Genomic DNA, 20,349 nt, shown 5'->3' on the forward strand with positions numbered 1-20,349 from the left:
TGAAAGTGATCTTTGATTGCCCATCCAGTTATTCTGGGTATTTGTCACTGGTTCCTCTGCTTTGGGTACATAAGTCTGGTCCCTCTGTAGGGTGTGTCAACTTAAGGGCTTCATTATAGGGAATGAGGGTAGAGAGGCAGATATTAGGCTGGGGACCCCATGAAAACCAGAATGACTAGAATGGCAAATACCCTTCTTCAACCCAAACACTTCATTCAGTTTCTTTAGGAACACTGACCCTTTTTTACTGGGTGAGGGTGTGCGTGCTTAGGGATGACACTGGGCTGCTAATCATCGCTGTGGTCTTTGGCACAGGCTAGGGCACAGACTGATCCCTCTTCCCACTCCCTCCTCCTTTTATGCCCGTCCTGAGCACAGAGCCTCTCAGGCTGCTGAGAAGATTGATGTCCAGACCCTTTGTAGTCCCTTCCTGAGGAGGTCTGGGCTGGGGCTTCCTCTGCTCCAGTGTTTTCTTTAGATCGTGCTCCTGCTTTCCGTCTTTTAGAAAGCTGTTAATCTCTTGCTTGGTGATTGCCCCTTCCTCCCTGCCCTGTTCTCTGTGTTGTTCTGAGGGCTATTCCCTTTGGCCTTTTTCTTTTTTTAATATCTACCAGGACTGAATTCAGGTATATGAAACAGGAAGTCCAAATACCAGTAACCTTAAAAAAAGAGGGAGGGGGGCTATTTTTTTCCTCTTAAAAAGCAAGTCTGGAGGCGGGCAGTCTGGGGTGTTGTGGCAGCTCCAGGCGGTGTGCAGGCACCGACTCCTTTTTTCTGCTTGGTCCTCTGGGCACCTGTCTTCCATCCTAAGAGTTGCCTCATGGTGGCAAATGGTCACAGCAGCTCCAGCCATCATAGTCTCATTCTAGGCAGGAAGGGGTAAAAGGGGAGTAGTATAGAAGGTACCAGCTAGCTGAGTCTGTTCCACTTTAAAAGAGATTTTATGGAACGCTTTTCTCAGTGACTTCTGATTACCTTTGGCCTCCACTCTCTGCAAGGGGGTGTGGGAAATTTAGCTTTTTAAGCTGAATTTAGCTGAATGCAGTATGGTTTCCAATAATTTAGGAGTTTGGTGAGGAAGACAAGGAGGATAGATTTGGGCTGGCAGCTAATACTTTCACAGTGTTCTGTTAGTGGCGCTTCAGGTATGGAGGGAGAAGGCAAGCATGGGCTCAGCCTAATGTCTTGAGCTACAAGTGCTCATCTTTGAAGTGTACAAAGACCCCTTTTTCATGGTGCGCAACAAATTTCAGCTTACAGTGGTTAATGAAGATATGCTTATGTATGAGAACTTTTCTTATTACAGTTTTAGATGCTGGGGTTTAGCTGTGTGCATTTTCTTAGAGGTCATTATGCCATTTCTTTGCATGTGTAGTAAAGGAGCAGTCTCAGTTAAGTTTTCCAACTTTTTACTCAGAGCATTAAAAGTCTTTCCATTTTAGAGGCAGTGTGTTAGCTTCATCTGTGTTGCCACTGTAACAAGTTAGCATAAACATAGTGGCTTAAAACAACAGAAATTTATTATCTTATGCCTCTCAAGGTCAGAAATCCAAATTGAGTTTCACTGGGCTAAAGTTAAGGTATCAATGGGCTGTAGGAGACAATTCATTCCTTTCCCTTTTCCGGCTTCCATAGGTCAGCGGGGCTCATGACCCTTCCTCCATCACCTAAGCCAGTCATGTAGCATCTTCCAGTCTCTCCCTGACCCTGGTCCTCGTGCCTCCCTCCCGATAAATCAGGATCCTTACGATTACATTGAGCCCACCTGGATAATCTAGGGTAATCTCTCTGTTGTAAGACACTTAATTTAATCAGATATATAAAGTACTTGGCCTTGTAAGGTAATAGTCACAGATTTAGGATGCAGATGTGGTAGGATGCACCTGTGACAGGCAGCTCTAACTCAACGTCCGTTAGAATTTTCCTTTATCTATATAGTCCCTTAAGACTGCTGCCCAGAAAGGCTTAGCTGAGAACCGTCACTCAGTTTTCATGAATAAAATTTAGACCTAATGCTTAGGAATTTTGGAAGAATCAGTCTTTTCTTTTTAGAACTTTTTTTAATAGAACTTTTAAGAAACTCTCCATATGATGTGGTCTAGTTCATATGGCATTTCTGGGGATGATGGTTATAAACAATTGCATCCTGTTTTCCTTTTTTATGTGAAAAATATGTAGAAAGACTTTTCATCAGAAAAGTACTTTTTCCAACTAAAATTTTGTTGTATTAATTGATTTTGGAAATTATAAACTTCTATATTTCCTTTATAATTCATTTACTGAACTCTTAATTCTTCAGGAAAAATAATTCCCATCTGAAATGCCCATGACGTATAACAATAACAACAACTACCAAAACACAGAACTCTTGTCCTGAAACCTGAACATTTAGGACAGCTAAAGAAAGAATTTTTGGTGAAATTTCAGTGTATATATATTTTCCTCTATCTTTTTATTGGAGATAGCAGTGGTTCACTTCCTTTTATTGGCTTTTCCCTCAAATAATGTCGTTATAATTAAAAGACATTTTCTATGTTTTTTTCTGTCTTTATAGCTTAAGAAATGTATTAAAACTCCAGAAATCCCTTCCAAACATGTTCGGAACTGGGTCCCAAAAGTCTTGGAACAACGACGACAAGGTTTGGAAACATATTTACAGGTAAGATGTGTTTAGATCCTCAATTAATGTATTGTAGCTTAAAGAATCATATATCTCAATATTTTTTTCTCAGAACTTATGGATGAGATACGGAATATATCAAGCAACCAAACATTCTGAGTGACAAGAAAGTTTAAAATTATAAATATGTTGTTGGTTGGTTCTTTTAGCTTTAGTTAAGTTCTGTTTAAAGTTGGTTATATGGATTCAGGAAGTGAAAAATTAGTATAAAAGTAAAAACCAATGCAGAGGGGTCTGTTTGTTTTTTTGTTCAGCCTGACAAATTACTTTCTGTTTTTTGTTTTCCCCTCCAAGATTTGCTGCTTCTGCATAGCATTCCCAGCCTTTAGGTGTTGAGTGTTGGGGAGATAATGAGAGAAACTGCATTTTCAGTGGGCCTGGCTGGTACACCTATGTAATCAAATTGAGAACGAGTATATAAAAATTACTTCTGTTGAAGTGCCAACTTCTTTGAAAATTAAAATGTATATTTTTATTTATTTATTTTTATTTATTTGTTTATTTATTTATGGCTGTGTTGGGTCTTCGTTTCTGTGCGAGGGCTTTCTCTAGTTGCGGCAAGCGGGGGCCACTCTTCATCGCGGTGCGCGGGCCTCTCACTATCGCGGCCTCTCTTGTTGCGGAGCACAGGCTCCAGATGCACAGGCTCAGTAATTGTGGCTCACGGGCCCAGTCGCTCCGCGGCATGCAGGATGCGGGATCTTCCCAGACCAGGGCTCGAACCCGTGTCCCCTGCATTGGCAGGCAGATTCTCAACCACTGCGCCACCAGGGAAGCCCAAAATGTATATTTTTAAAAGAATGCAGAGGATGCTCTTTTCTGTAGCTAAGAGGAGCAAACAGAACTACCTAAGTAAGATAAGACAAAGCAGTCTCTCTGCCAAGTGACAGAAAAAGCAAAAGGAAAGCGTGAGGTGGTGTCAGCTTCTCTGAGTTTTAAAACAAAAAGGGCTAGTGGCCTCAGGTGAATATTCAGTGTAGTCATCAGTAATCCAAAGAGCACTGCGTGAGGCAAGTGCTGAGAGAAGGGTTTGGGGGCTGTGGGAGCCTTGTGTTCACCAGGACACCTGAGTCCACTTGAGGGGCTGACGCATGAGACTGACTGAGGTGAGCATGGCCAGGAGGGAAGGGGTGGGGTGGGGAATCTCAAAACATGAAGAGCTGGACGTCACCTCGGAGTTCTGTGTTTACCGCGATGATCTATCCAAGACATGTTGCATCAAAGAAGTCAGCAGCCATGACTGTGTTCATCCATTGCTATCTTCATCACCCCCTTCAGCGTTAACCCTTGGTGGATTTTATTTGGGCGGGCAACTATGGACTGTGTGAAGCCATATGCTATGTCCTCTACAGAGCTTTTCTGGTTGGTTGTGCCTGAATGACTGGTAACTGGAAGCTGAGGAGAAGCTGTCGCCACAGGCTTGTACTTAGCAATCAGTTCACAGGACTCTCTCCCAGCAGAAAGATGCCAAGAGTCCATCCCTGGTCTCCTGCAGTTTTCTTGGTCTTTACAGTGTTCAAATAGGAAAGCTGACATGTGGAGGACCTCTGAACCACAGAGGAGGGCTCTCTTCACTGCCTTTGTTCTTCTGCTTTGGGACGTGGTGGATGGATCCTTCACTGCCTCTCCCTGGCAGTGAGAGATTAAAGGAAGTGGAGGCCACAAATGACAGGAAACTGTGTGGCCATGTGCCTTGAGACTCTGTATATGGAGCTATGAGACTTCCAGAGCCTCGGGCTACACTGCAGAGCAAAACCAAACCAAAAAACGAGACATTAGATGTTGTATGCAAAGGGTAAAAATGCATGTTCTCTATAATTAAATGGACTAGGTAAACAATGCATTCTAATTTGTAAGCCAGATTTTCCACAGATATTATATATCTTCAAGCTTTAGTTCTGAAGAAAGCTTTGCTTTTTTTCCTGCCATTGTATTTGACACATGACTCCCATTACTACTCAGTGTAAACATTTTAAGTTGTTTGTACTTTGGATATAAATATGTGGGTAAAATCATCTGGCATAGAGAGGAGTTTACAGTGACACTCAAATTGAGCTTAGAATTTTCTATTCTCAGAAACAGAGCTTGAAAGATGTGGTTGAAGGACTGAGAGGGCTTGTTTGCTCTTGTGCATTTAACATTCAGTTTGTTGTCAGTTAAGTCCTGAAGGAGTTCAAGGGCACATTTTCTCTTCTCCCTCTTCCCCCTCTTCCCCCTGATTCTATTTGCATGCCCTGGGAGCCAAATGGAAGTTACAAAGATGAGTGTGGATGCTTGTTCGACCCCCGGTGAAATGAAAACCCTGGCTTAGGTGTCATTTCTTGATAGCATTTGCTGTTTAAGTCTCTTTGGAAGTAAGACAGTTATCACTGTTCCTCCTACTCACCTTTGTACCTCCAGTTAGAATCCCACTCACCCTCAGCACCAGTCTGAACCCCTGAGTTTAAGGGCCACTAGCACTTCTCAGCAGGCACTATCGTGCAGCGAATCCGTCTCAGCTTGAGGTACGTAGGATGGCCCTGTTCAGGCCCGTAAACCTAAGAAAGTATTAATACCCTCAAGCCATAGCATCTTAACAGGGAACTTAGACCTCATCTAGTCCCGCTTGTCTCCTGCCCTTCAATTAAGTTCATGATCATCCCTCTGGTCTCAGCTTACCACCCATAAAACAGGCAGATTAGCTCTTGGAAGGGCCAGAGAAAACTCTTCCTTTTGTTCAAGAAGCAACTAGTACACTGTAGACCATGGATGGATTCAACACACATTTCCTAAGTTAGCCCACACCGCCCTTTTATTTTAGAGATGGAGAAACTGAAGTCCGGTGGAATTAAGAAACTTGCCTCACTTCCTAAGTATATTCGTTAAAGAGATGGGACTGGAATTTTAGTTTCTTAACTCCCAGTATAGGCTCTTTTTGTTATGCATTGTAGATTTTCTAAATCAGGAGAAAACGTTCAGCCTTGAGGTAGAGTTTTTCTTAAGGATATAAGAATAAAAGTAAAGGAAAATATAATCATAAACCATCACAATTTAATCGGCTATCCCCAACTTCCTTGATCAATAGATTTTTTTAAAAATCTTTGATTTGAATATTTAGAATCCTTTGAAAATTGTGAGTATACATCTGTTTTCTGTGTTAAGTCATCTGCATAGAAACAAAAATCTTAAGAATAAATTAATTTGGTTTTCCCAAACTGATTTGACCATCAGACATGGTTTATATAACAGTTTTATCTCCTGGTTTGAAGTGACTTTCCACCTTTCCCGAGACCCCACTGAAACAAAAGTATAAAAACTTAAAAATGAGGGACTTCCCTGGTGGTGCAGTGGTTAAGGATCCACCTGCCAATGCAGGGGACACGGGTTCGAGCCCTGGTCCGGGAAGATCCCACATGCCACGGAGCAACTAAGCCTGTGCGTCACAACTACTGAACCTGCACTCTAGAGCCCGTGAGCCACAACTACTGAAGCCCGCGTGCCTAGAGCCCGTGCTCCGCAACAAGAGAAGCCACCACAATGAGAAGCCGGCACACCACAACGAAGAGTAGCCCCCGCTCTCCGCAACTAGAGAAAGCCCGCACGCAGCAACAAAGACCCAACGCAGCCAAAAATAAATAAATAAAATAAATAAATTTATTTAAAAAAAAGAAGTCATTAAAAAAAAAAAAAAGAACACTTAAAAAGGAATAAACCCCAACAGTTAGGTGGTGGATGGGCAAGGAAAAGAGGGCATCATCAAAGGAAGAAAACATTTTAACAGTTTCCTGGAAGATGGAATGTTCTGGGAGCATGTGAATAGATGCAACAAAGCAAAAAGCAGGCCCCAAGCTCAGCCATGAGAGCTGCGGTGGGTGCGGGAGATGGCCCGCCCACAGCTGTGCTGGAGAGGGAGCTTCTGGACCTAGCGCTGCCAGGTGAGGCCGAGGCCGAGGTGAGCAGAGAAACTGAACACACGTGGGTCATTCAAGGTGTACACATGGGACGGGTGCTCAGGCCACTTATTCTGTACAGAATACATCCAGATGTTTATGACCACACCAAAAAATTCGTAAGACTATTTTCTTGAAAATGAAACAGTACAACAAAATACTAAACAGAATGGCTGAGAAAGCTAAAGCTTCTAATGTGGATATTAGGACCCCCAAGTTGACAACCCCCTCCCCATCCCCTTACCTCAAGGAAAAGCCCACCATGTCTTTCCACACTCAGAAGGAAGCCTGTGGCGAGCACTCCTACTGACCTACGAGCAGAGGAGACCCACCGAAGCTGCTTTCTGCAGTGAGATCTGATAACCAGGGATCACCAGGCATTGAAGAAAAAGACCAAGATGAACAAAAGCACTGACTCTTCAGGAAGGAGATAATTCAGAACACAACATATATCTTAAAAATTGATTTAATATATCTAGAGAGCTTCTCAAAGGTATTACGTCCAAAAGATGACACTAGGATACTATGTAAAAGGAACAATCGGAGAGCACATGAGAATTGTTAGAATTAGTTGTTTTCTCCAATTGAAAACATTCAGGAGTTGCTCTCTCGAGTTGGGAAACTGTTCCATAGAGTACAGAGACAAAAGTTGCAACAGAAGACAAGAGACACAGAGGACCAATTCAAGTCTAAGGTCCTCTTTCATTCTGGAGGCCCAGAGAGAAAGAAGAGGGGAAAATACAAAAGTAGGGAAGAGAGTAATCAAAAGAAAAAACATTTGAAAATTTCCCCAAACTGGAGGATATGGGACTTTACACAGACAAGGTTCCATAAGGACAGAGCACAACGAATGAAGAAACCCTCTAATGCCAGACGTAACCTGGCAACATTTCAGTACATCAGGGATGAAGCCCACAATCTTACAGAAAGAAAAAACAAATGGTCAGCAAGGTTGAGGTTTAGCTGTGGCTTCATTTATTTATTTGAGGCTGGTTTAATGGTCAGGTCCCTTGCCATTCTTCAGTAGTAGCTTTAAATTACAAGCTCGTATAATTTTTAGACAAAGATTTTTCACGGAAATTTTGTGTACATCACTTGTGCTGTTTGTTGAAATAATGTGAAATTTATCTTTCTGAGAAAGGGACCCACATCTTAGGTCACTTAGGAAAAACAGTTATGTTTTCATCCTTTTCATAAGGATGAAAAATAATTAAATGTACAGTGAGTTTTGGGAGCTGAACAGAAATAGCTCATAGCAACTCATGACTAAAGATAATCGAAGCTAATATTAATCCCTAAAAAAAAGTTCATTCAAAGAAAACATTGCCACAGCTGGGGTTAAGCTGTTTTGTTAGACAGTAGATGCAGAGTGCTGTCTTCAGAAGACCCTATTGACCTGACTAGCCTGCCCCTCATTCGTTATTTAAATTATACTATGCAGTATAATGTTCCGTTTGGTCAGAAGTCTGCGCTGGATTAAACAGTATTGTATTTTTAACTTCTCCAGTAGTGCATGAAACATCTGTTAAAATTGACCTTGTGTGCTTGCAGTATGTGTATCCTTGAATTCTTGAGTACAATGAACTGTATAAAATCAAATGAAGTTTTTAAAGCAAATCTCTTACATCTTAACTTGGCTGCTTAATCTATAAGGAGAAAGGTATATTAAAAATTCCCATATGTTTTTGTGATAACTGATATAGTTGGGCTTAGTTCAAGCATCCATCTGTTTATTTTTTTAATAGATCTTTATTGGAGTATAATTGCTTTGCAATACTGTGTTAGTTTCTATTGTACAACAAAGTGAATCAGCCAAATGCATACATACATCCCCACATTCCCTCCCTCATGAGCCTCCCTCCCACCTACCCTATCCCACCCCTCTAGGTCATCGCAAAGCACCGAGCTGATCTCCCTGTGCTATGCGGCTGCTGCCCACTAGCTATCTGTTTTATATTTGGTAGTGTATATATGTCCATGCCACTCTCTCACTTCGTCCCAGCTTACCCTTCCCCCTCCCCGTGTCCTCAAGTCCATTCTCTATATCTAAGTCTTTATTCCTGCCCTGCCACTAGGTTCATCAGTACCATATTTTTTTTTTAAGATTCCATATATATGCATTAGCATATGGTATTTGTTTTTCTCTTTCTGACTTACTTCATCCTGTATGACAGACTCTAGGTCCATCCACCTCACTACAAATAACTCAATTTTGTTTATTTTTATGGCTGAGTAATATTCCATTGTATGTATGTGCCACATCTTCTTTATCCATTCATCTGTCAATGAACACTTAGGTTGCTTCCATGTCCTGGCTATTGTAAATAGTGCTGCAATGAACATTGTGGTGCATGTTTCTTTTTGAATTATGGTTTTCTCAGGGTATATGCCCAGTAGTGGGATTGCTGGGTCATATGGTAGTTCTATTTTTAGTTTTTAAGGAGCCTCCATACTGTTTTCCACAGTGGTTGTATCAATTTACATTCCCACCAAGAGTGCAGGAGGGTTCCCTTTTCACCACACCCTTTCCAGCATTTATTGTTTCTAGATTTTTTGATGATGGCCATTCTGACCAGTGTGAGGTAATACCTCATTGTAGTTTTGACTTGCATTTCTCTAATAATCAGTGATGTTGAGCATCTTTTCATGTGCCTCTTGGCCATCTGTATGTCTTCTTTGGTGAAATGTCCATTTAGGTCTTCCGCCCATTTTTTAATTGGGTTGTTTGTTTTTTGATATTGAGCTCCATGAGCTGTTTATATATTTTGGAAATTAATCCTTTGTCCATTGTTTCATTTGCAAATATTTTTGCCCATTCTGAGGGTTGTCTTTTCATCTTGCTTATGGTTTCCTTTGCTGTTCAAAAGCTTTTGAGTTTCATTAGGTCCCATTTGTGTATTTTTGTTTTTATTTTCATTACTCTTAAGAGGTGGGTCAAAAAAGATCTTGCTGTGGTTTATGTCAAAGAGTTTTTTCCTGTCTTTTCCTCTAAGCGTTTTATAGTGTCTGATCTTACATTTAGGTCTTTAATCCATTTGGAGTTTATTTTTATATATGCTGTTAGGTACTGTACTAATTTCATTCTTTTACATGTAGCTGTCCAGTTTTCCCAGCACCACTTATTGAAGAGGCTGTCTTTTCTCCGTCATATGTTCTTGCCTCCTTTGTCATAAATTAGGTGACCATATGTGCATGGGTTTATCTCTGGGCTTTCTATCCTGTACCATTGATCTATATTTCTGTTTTCCTGCCAGTACCATACTGTCTTGATTACTGTAGCTTTGTAGTATAGTTTGAAGTTGGGGAGCCTGATTCTTCCAGCTCCATTTTTCTTTCTCAAGATTGCTTTGGCTATTCGGGGTCTTTTGTGTTTCCATACGAATTGTAAAATTTTTTGTTTTAATTCTGTGAAGAATGCCATTGGTAGTTTGATAGGGATTGCATTGAATCTGTAGATTGCTTTGGGTAGTATAGTCAGTTTCACAATATTGATTCTTCCAATCCAAGAACATGGTATATTTCTCCATCTGTTTATGTCATCTTTGATTTCTTTCATCAGTGTTTTATACTTTTCTGAGTACAAGTCTTTCGCCTCCTTAGGTAGGTTTATTCCTAGTATTTTATTCTTTTTGTTGCAATGGTAAATGGGATTGGTTCCTTAATTTCTCTTTCTGATTTTTCGTTGTTAGTGTATAGGAATGCCAGAGATTTCTGTGCATTAATTTTGTATCCTGCAACCTTACCAAATTCATTGATTAGTTCTAGTAGTTTTCTGGTAGCATCTTTAGGATTTTCTATGTATAGTATCATGTCATCTGCAAACAGTGACAGTTTTACTTCTTTTCCAATTTGTATTCCTTTTGTTTCTTTTTTGTCTCTGATTGCTGTGGCTAGGACTTCCAAAACTATGTTGAAAAGGAGTGGTGAGAGTGGACATCCTTGTCTTGTTCCTGATCTTAGTGGAAATGCTTTCAGTTTTTCACCATTGAGTATGATGTTTGCTGTGGATTTGTCATATATGGCCTTTATTATGTTGAGGTAGATTCCCTCTATGCCCATTTTCTGGAGAGAGTTTATCATAAATGGGTGTTGAATTTTGTCTAAAGCTTTTTCTGCATCTATTGAGATGATCATATGGTTTTTATTCCTTAATTTGTTACTATTGTGTATCACATTGATTGATTTGCGTATATTGGAGAATCCTTGCATCCCTGGGATAAATCCCACTTGATCATGGTGTATGATCCTTTCAATGTGTTGTTGGAATCTGTTTGCTAGTATTTTGTTGAGGGTTTTGGCATCTATGTTCATCCAAGATATTGGCCTATAGTTTTCTTTTTTTGTGATACCTTTTTCTGGTTTTGGTTTCAGGGTGATGATGCCTTCGTGGAATGAATTTGGGAGTCTTCCTCCCTCTGCAATTTTTTGGAAGAGCTTGAGAAGGATAGGTGTTAGCTTTTCTCTAAATATTTGATAGAATTCACCTGTGAAGCCATCTGGTCCTGGACTTTTGTTTGTTGGAAGATATTTAATTATGGTTTCAATTTCATTACTTGGGATAGGTCTGTTTATATTTTCTAATTCTTCTTGGTTCAGTCTTAGAAAATTGTACCTTTCCAAGAATTTGCCCCTTTCTTCATGGTTGTCCATTTTATTGGCATATAGTTGTTTGTAATAGTTTCTTATAATTCTTTGTATTTATGTGGTGTCAGTTGTGATTTCTCCTTTTTCATTTCTAATTTTATTTGTGTCCTCTCCCTTTTTTCTAAGGGTTTATCAATTTTGTTTATGTTCTCAAAGAACCAGCTTTTAGTTTTATTGATCTTTGCTATTGTTTTCTTCATTTCTATTTCATTTGTTTCTGCTTGGATCTTTATGATTTCTTTCCTTCTACTGACTTTGGGTTTTCTTTGTTCTTCTTTCTCTAGTTGCTTTAGGTGTAGGGTTAGATTGTTTATTTGAGGTTTTTCTTGTTTCTTGAGGTGAGATTGAATTGCTGTAAACTTCCCTCGTAGAACTGCTTTTGCTGTGTCCCATAGGTTTTGGGTGGTCGTGTTTTTGTTGTCATTTGTTTCTATGTATTTTTTAATTTCTTCTTTGATTTCTTCAGTGATCTCTTGGTTATTTTGTAGCACACTGTTTAGCCTCCATGTATTTGTGTTTTTTACAGTTTTTTTCCTGTAATTGATTTCCAGTCTCACAGTGTTGTGGTCAGAAAAGATGATTGATACAATTTCAATTTTCTTAAATTTTCCGAGGCTTGATTTGTGACCGAAGATGTGATCTGTCCTGGAGAATGTTCCATTTGCACTTGAGAAGAAAGTGTATTCTGCCACTTTTGGGTGGAATGTTCTATAAATATCAATTAAATCCCTCTGGTTTATTGTGTCATTTAAAGTTTGTGTTTCTTTATTTATTTTCTGTTTGGATGATCTGTCCATTGGTGTAAGTGGGGTGTTAAAGTCCCCTGCTATTATTGTGTTACTGTCGATTTCCCCTTTCATTGTTGTTAGCATTTGCCTCATGTATTGAGGTGCTCCTCTGTTGGGTGCATAAACATTTATAACAGTCTTTATTTTAAAGTCTATTTTATCTGATACAAGTATTGGTACTCCAGCTTTCTTTTGATTTCCATTTGCATGGAATATCTTTTTCCATCCCTTCACTTTCAGTCTGTATGTGTCCCTAGGTCTGAAGTGGGTCTCTTGTAGACAGCTTATATACGGGTCTTGTTTTTGTATCCATTCAGCCAGTCTGTGTCTTTTGGTTGGGGCATTTAATCCATTTACATTCAAGGTTCTTATTTTTTTTTTTTTTTTTTTTTTTTCGAGAGGCTGAAGGAATCAGATTTATTTCCAAAAAAAGTGGTACATCCCTCCCTTGGTGCCTAACACATCAGTGGTTAAACAATTAAGTTTATTTTTGGATACATAGTTAATTAATTTGAAAAGTCAGTGAGACTACCACTGACAAATACTACCCTTAAAACCCTTAGAAATAACAAAGCAGTCACTCAGAACTGCTAAAATGGCAGAATTTGGCATTTGTTATTGCAGGAATTATGGTCTTCCTGTGAAGTTACCTGATCATTCTTATCTTTTTTTTTTTTTTTTTTTAAACATCTTTATTGAAGTATAATTGCTTTACAATGGTGTGCTAGCTTCTGCTTTACAACAAAGTGAATCAGTTACACATATACATATGTTGCCATATCTCTTCCCTCTTGCATCTCCCTCCCTCCCACCCTCCCTATCCCACCCCTCTAGGTGGTCACAAAGCACCGAGCTGATCTCCCTGTGCTATGCGGCTGCTTCCCACTAGTTATCTATTTTACATTTGGTAGTGTATATATGTCCATGACACTCTCTCACCCTGTCACATCTCACCCCTCCCCCTCCCCATATCCTCAAGTCCATTCTCTAGTAGGTCTGTGTCTTTATTCCCATCTTGCCACTAGGTTCTTCATGACCTCTTTTTTTTTTTTTTTTCCCCTTAGATTCCATATATATGTGTTAGCATACTGTATTTGTTTTTCTCTTTCTGACTTACTTCACTCTGTATGACAGACTCTAACTCCATCCACCTCATTACAAACACCTCCATTTCATTTCTTTTTATGGCTGAGTAATATTCCATTGTATATATGTGCCACATCTTCTTTATCCATTCATCCGATGATGGACACCTAGGTTGCTTCCATGTCCTGGCTATTGTAAACAGAGCTGCAATGAATATTTTGGTACATGACTCTTTCTGAATTATGGTTTTCTCAGGGTATATGCCCAGTAGTGGGATTGCTGGGTCATATGGTAGTTCTATTTTTAGTTTTTTAAGGAACCTCCATACTGTTCTCCATAGTGGCTGTATCAATTTACATTCCCACCAACAGTGCAAGAGTGTTCCCTTTTCTCCACACCCTCTCCAGCATTTATTGTTTCTAGATTTTTTGATGATGGCCATTCTGACCGGTGTGAGATGATACCTCATTGTAGTTTTGATTTGCATTTCTCTAATGATTAATGATGTTGAGCATTCTTTCATGTGTCTGTTGGCAATCTGTATCTCTTCTTTGGAGAAATGTCTATTTAGGTCTTCTGCCCATTTTGGGATTGGGTTGTTTGTTTTTTTGTTATTGAGCTGCATGAGCTGCTTGTAAATCTTGGAGATTAATCCTTTGTCCGTTGCTTCATTTGCAAATATTTTCTCCCATTCTGAGGGTTGTCTTTTGGTCTTGTTTATGGTTTCCTTTGCTGTGCAAAAGCTTTTAAGTTTCATTAGGTCCCATTTGTTTATTTGTGTTTTTATTTCCATTTCTCTAGGACCTGGGTCAAAAAGGATCTTGCTGTGACTTATGTCATACAGTGTTCTGCCTATGTTTTCCTCTAAGAGTTTGATAGTGTCTGGCCTTACACTTAGGTCTTTAATCCATTTTGAGTTTATTTTTGTGTATGGTGTTAGGGAGTGTTCTAATTTCATACTTTTACATGTACCTGTCCAATTTTCCCAGCACCACTTATTGAAGAGGCTGTCTTTTCTCCACTGTATATGCTTGCCTCCTTTATCAAAGATAAGGTGACCATATGTGCGTGGGCTTATCTCTGGGCTTTCCATCCTGTTCCATTGATCTATATTTCTGTTTTTGTGCCAGTACCAAACTGTCTTGATTACTGTAGCTTTGTAATATAGTCTGAAGTCAGGGAGCCTGATTCCTCCAGCTCCATTTTTCGTTCTCAAGATTGCTTTGGCTATTCGGGGTCTTTTGTGTTTCCATACAAATTGTGAAATTTTTTGTTCTAGTTCTGTGAAAAATGCCAGTGGTAGTTTGATAGGGATTGCATTGAATCTGTAGATTGCTTTGGGTAGCAGAGTCATTTTCACAATGTTTATTCTTCCAATCCAAGAACATGGTATATCTCTCCATCTATTTGTATCATCTTTAATTTCTTTCATCAGTGTCCTATAATTTTCTGCATACAGGTCTTTTGTCTCCTTAGGTAGGTTTATTCCTAGGTATTTTATTCTTTTTGTTGCAATGGTAAACGGGAGTGTTTTCTTAATTTCACTTTCAGATTTTTCATCATTAGTATACAGGAATGCAAGAGATTTCTGTGCATTAATTTTGTATCCTGCTACTTTACCAAATTCATTGATTAGCTCTAGTAGTTTTCTGGTAGCATCTTTTGGATTCTCTATGTATAGTATCATGTCATCTGCAAACAGTGACAGCTTTACTTCTTCTTTTCCGATTTGGATTCCTTTTATTTCTTTTTCTTCTCTGATTGCTGTGGCTAACACTTCCAAAACTATGTTGAATAATAGTGGTGAGAGTGGGCAACCTTGTCTTGTTCCTGATCTTAGTGGAAATGGTTTCAGTTTTTCACCATTGAGGACAATGTTGGCTGTGGGTTTGTCATATACGGCCTTTATTATGTTGAGGAAAGTTCCCTCTATGCCTACTTTCTGCAGGACTTTTATCATAAATGGGTGTTGAATTTTGTCGAAAGCTTTCTCTGCATCTATTGAGATGATCATATGGTTTTTCTCCTTCAATTTGTTAATATGATGTATCACGTTGATTGATTTGCGTATATTGAAGAATCCTTGCATTCCTGGAATAAACCCCACTTGATCATGGTGTATGATCCTTTTAATGTGCTGTTGGATTCTGTTTGCTAGTATTTTGTTGAGGATTTTTGCATCTATGTTCATCAGTGATATTGGCCTGTAGTTTTCTTTCTTTGTGACATCTTTGCCTGGTTTTGGTATCAGGGTGATGGTGGCCTCGTAGAATGAGTTGGGGAGTGTTCCTCCCTCTGCAATATTTTGGAAGAGTTTGAGAAGGATAGGTGTTAGCTCTTCTCTAAATGTTTGATAGAATTCGCCTGTGAAGCCATCTGGTCCTGGGCTTTTGTGTGTTGGAAGATTTTTAATCACAGTTTCAATTTCAGTGCTTGTGATTGGTCTGTTCATATTTTCTATTACTTCCTGGTTCAGTCTCGGCAGGTTGTGCATTTCTAAGAATCTGTCCATTTCTTCCAGGTTGTCCATTTTATTAGCATAGAGTTGCTTGTAGTAATCTCTTATGATCGTTTGTATTTCTGCAGTGTCAGTGGTTACTTCTCCTTTTTCATTTCTAATTCTATTAATTTGAGTCTTCTCCTTTTTTCTCTTGATGAGTCTGGCTAATGGTTTATCAATTTTGTTTATCTTCTCAAAGAACCAGCTTTTAGTTTCATTGATTTTTGCTATTGTTTCCTTCATTTCTTTTTCATTTATTTCTGATCTGATCTTTATGATTTCTTTCCTTCTGCTAGCTTTGGGGTTTTTTTGTTCTTCTTTCTCTAATTGCTTTAGGTGCAAGGTTAGGTTGTTTATTCGAGATGTTTCCTGTTTCTTGATGTAGGCTTGTATTGCTATAAACTTCCCTCTTAGAACTGCTTTTGCTGCATCCCATAGGTTTTGGATCGTCGTGTCTCCATTGTCATTTGTTTCTAGGTATTTTTTGATTTCCCCTTTGATTTCTTCAGTGATCACGTCGTTATTAAGTAGTGTATTGTGTAGCCTCCATGTGTTTGTATTTTTTACAGATCTTTTCCTGTAATTGATATCTAGTCTCATAGCGTTGTGGTCGGAAAAGATACTTGATACGATTTCAATTTTTTTAAATTTACCAAGGCTTGATTTGTGACCCAAGATATGATCTATCCTGGAGAATGTTCCATGAGCACTTGAGAAAAATGTGTATTCTGTTGTTTTTGGGTGGAATGTCCTATAAATATCAATTAAGTCCATCTTGTTTAACGTATCATTTAAAGCTTGTGTTTCCTTATTTATTTTCATTTTGGATGATCTGTCCATTGGTGAAAGTGGGGTGTTAAAGTCCCCTACTATGATTGTGTTACTGTCGATTTCCCCTTTTATGGCTGTTAGTATTTGCCTTATGTATTGAGGTGCTCCTATGTTGGGTGCATAAATATTTACAATTGTTATACCTTCCTCTTGGATCGATCCCTTGATCATTATATAGTGTCCGTCTTTGTCTCTTGTAATTGTCTTTATTTTAAAGTCTATTTTGTCTGATATGAGAATTGCTACTCCAGCTTTCTTTCGATTTCCATTTGCATGGAATATCTTTTTCCATCCCCTCACTTTCAGTCTGTATGTGTCTCTAGGTCTAAAGTGGGTCTCTTGTAGACAGCATATATATGGGTCTTGTTTTTGTATCCATTCAGCCAGTCTGTGTCTTTTGGTGGGAGCATTTAATCCATTTACATTTAAGGTAATTATCGATATGTATGTTCCTATTCCCATTTTCTTAAATGTTTTGGGTTTGTTATTGTAGGTGTTTTCCTTCTCTTGTGTTTCTTGCCTAGAGAAGTTCCTTTAGCATTTGTTGTAAAGCTGGTTTGGTGGTGCTGAACTCTCTCAGCTTTTGCTTGTCTGTAAAGGTTTTAATTTCTCCATCAAATCTGAATGAGATCCTTGCTGGGTAGAGTAATCTTGGTTGTAGGTTTTTCTCCTTCATCACTTTAAGTATATCCTGCCACTCCCTTCTGGCTTGCAGCGTTTCTGCTGAAAGATCAGCTGTTAACCTTATGGGGATGCCCTTGTGTGTTATTTGTTGTTTTTCCCTTGCTGCTTTTAATATGTTTTCTTTATATTTAATTTTTGATAGTTTGATTAATATGTGTCTTGGTGTGTTTCTCCTTGGATTTATCCTGTATGGGACTCTCTGTGCTTCCAGGCCTTGATTAACTATTTCCTTTCCCATATTAGGGAAGTTTTCAACTATAATCTCTTCAAATATTTTCTCAGTCCCTTTCTTTTTCTCTTCTTCTTCTGGGACCCCTATGATTCGAATGTTGGTGCGTTTAATGTTGTCCCAGAGGTCTCTGAGACTGTCCTCAGTTCTTTTCATTCTTTTTTCTTTATTCTGGTCTGCAGTAGTTATTTCCACCATTTTATCTTCCAGGTCACTTATCCGTTCTTCTGCCTCAGTTATTCTGCTATTGATCCCATCTAGAGTATTTTTAATTTCATTTATTGTGCTTGTCATCGTTTCTTGGTTCCTCTTTAGTTCTTCTACGTCCTTGTTAAATGTTTCTTGCATTTTGTCTATTCTATTTCCAAGACTTTGGATCATCCTTACTATCATTATTCTGAATTCTTTTTCAGGTGGACTACCTATTTCCTCTTCATTTGTTAGGTCTGGTGTGTTTTGACCCTGCTCCTTCATCTGCTGTGTGTTTTTCTGTCTTCTCATTTTGCTTATCTTACTGTGTTTGGGGTCTCCTTTTCACAGGCTGCAGGTTCGTAGTTCCCGTTGTTTTTGGTATCTGTCCCCAGTGGCTAAGGTTGGTTCAGTGGGTTGTGTAGGTTTCCTGGTGGAGGGAACTAGTGCCTGTGTTCTGGTGGATGAGGCTGGATGTTGTCTTTCTGGTGGGTTCGTCCACGTCTGGTGGTGTGTTTTGGGGTGTCTGTGGCCTTATTATGATTTTAGGCAGCCTCTCTGTTAATGGATGGGGCTGTGTTCCTCTCTTGCTAGTTGTTTGGCATAGGGTGTCCAGCACTGTAGCTTGCTGGTCGTTGAGTGAAGCTGGGTCTTGATGTTGAGATGGAGATCTGTGAGAGATTTTCGCCGTTTGGTATTACGTGGAGCTGGGAGGTCTCTTGTGGACCCGTGTCCTGAAGTTGGCTCTCCCACCTCAGAGGCACAGCCCTGATGCCTGGCTGGAGCACCAAGAGCCTTTCATCCACACGGCTCAGAATAAAAGGGAGAAAAAATGGAAAGAAAGAAAAAAAGAGGATAAAATAAAATAAAATAAAGCAATTATAATAAAAAATAAGAAAAAAAATTATTAAGAGTAAATTTATTAAGAAAAAAAATTTTTTTTAATTTTCAAAAATAGATTTATTAATTTTTTATACTAAAAATAAGAAAAAAATTATTTAGAAAAAATTTATTAAGAAAAAAATTTTTTAATTTTTTAAAATAAAAAATATGAAAAAACTTATTAAAAATTTTTTTAAAAATAGAAAATAAGGAAAAAATTATTAAGAAAACATTTATTAGGGAAAAAAAAAATTTTTAAGCCAAAAAAAAAAAACGGACGGACCTAACCCTAGGACTAACGGTGAGAGCAAAGCTATACAGACAAAATCTCACCCAGAAGCATACACATCTACACTCACAAAAAAAAGGAAAAGGGGAAAAGTTAATATATCCTGCTCCCAAAGTCCATCTCCTAAATTTGGGATGATTCGTTGTCTATTCAGGTATTCAACAGATGCAGGCACATCAAGTTGTTTGTGGAGCTTTAATCCGCTGCTTCTGAGGCTGCTGGGAGAGATTTCCCTTTCTCTTCTTTGTTCGTACAGCTCCCGGGGTTCAGCTTTGGATTTGGACCCGCCTCTGCATGTAGGTCCCCTGAGGGCGTCTGTTCCCCGCCCAGACAGAACGAGGTTAAAGGAGCAGCTGATTCGGGGGCTCTGGCTCAGTCAGGCCGGGGGGAGGGAGCGGTACGGAGGCGGCGGGGCGAGCCTGCGGCGGCAGAAGCCGGCGTGACGTTGCAGCAGCCTGAGGCGCGCCGTGCGCTCTCCCGGGGAAGTTGTCCCCGGATTACGGGAGCCTGGCCGTGGCGGGCTGCACAGGCTCCCGGGAGGGGCGGTGTGGAGAATGACCTGCGCTCGCCCACAGGCTGTTTGGTGGCGGCAGCAGCAGCCCTAGCGTCTCACGCCCGTCTCTGGGGTCCGCGCTGATAGCCGCGGCTCGCGCCCGTCTCTGGAGTTCGTTTAAGTGGCGCTCTGAATCCCCTCTCCTTGCACGCCGCGAAACAAAGAGGCAAGAAAAAGTCTCCCACCTCTTCGGCAGCTGCAGACTTTTTCTCGTGCACCCTCCCGGCTAGTTGTGGTGCGCTAGACCCTTCAGGCTGTGTTCACGCAGCCAACCCCAGTCCTCTCCCTGGGATCCGACCGAAGCCCGCGCCTCAGCTCCCAGCCCCCGCCCGCCCCGGCGGGTGAGCAGACAAGCCCCTCGGGCTGGTGAGTGCTGCTCGGCGCCGAGCCTCTGTGCGGGAATCTCTCCGTTTTTCCCTCTGCGTCCCTGTTGCTGTGGGATCCGCGCTGATAGCCGCGGCTCGCGCCCGTCTCTGGAGCTCGTTTAGGCGGCGCTCTGAGTCCCCTCTCCTTGCGCGCCGCGAAGCAAAGAGGCAAGAAAAATTCTCTTGCCTCTTTGGCAGCTGCAGTCTTTTTCCCGGACTCCCTCCCGGCTAGCACCGAAGCCCGAGCCCCAGCTCCCAGGCCCCGCCCGCCCCGGCGGCTGAGCAGACAAGCCTCTCGGGCTGGTGAGTGCTGGTCGGCACCGCTCCTCTGTGCGGGAATCTCCGCTTTGCCCTCCGCACCACTGTGGCTGCGCTCTCCTCCGTGGCTCCGAAGCTTCCCCCCTCTGCTACCCGCAGTCTCTGCCCACGAAGGGGCTTCCTAGTGTGTGGAAACCTTTCCTCCTTCACAGCTCCCTCCCACTGGTGCAGGTCCCGTCCCTATTCTTTTGTCTCTGTTATTTCTTTTTTCTTTTGCCCTACCCAAGTACGTGGGGATTTTCTTGCCTTTTGGGAGGTCTGACGTCTTCTGCCAGCGTTCAGTGGGTGTTCTGTAGGAGCAGTTCCACGTGTTGCTGTATTTCTCATGTATCTGTGGGGAGGAAGGTGATCTCCGCGTCTTACTCTTCCGCCATCTTGCCCC

At 40.6% G+C, this 20,349-nt stretch overlaps 1 protein-coding gene across 3 annotated transcripts in view; it reads left to right on the forward strand.

The window, feature by feature from the left end:
* SNX24 (sorting nexin 24) overlaps positions 1-20,349 on the forward strand; it is a 175,068-nt gene that overhangs the window by 101,835 nt on the left and 52,884 nt on the right. For all 3 annotated transcript variants that reach the window (XM_061188089.1, XM_061188091.1, XM_061188090.1), the window contains one exon: positions 2,555-2,659. In XM_061188089.1, coding sequence (XP_061044072.1) covers positions 2,555-2,659 — 105 coding nt within the window. The remainder of the gene's footprint in view (positions 1-2,554; positions 2,660-20,349) is intronic.

Source organism: Eubalaena glacialis, chromosome 4 (genome assembly GCF_028564815.1).
Source record: "Eubalaena glacialis isolate mEubGla1 chromosome 4, mEubGla1.1.hap2.+ XY, whole genome shotgun sequence".
In the NCBI taxonomy this organism is placed as follows: Eukaryota; Metazoa; Chordata; class Mammalia; order Artiodactyla; family Balaenidae; genus Eubalaena; species Eubalaena glacialis.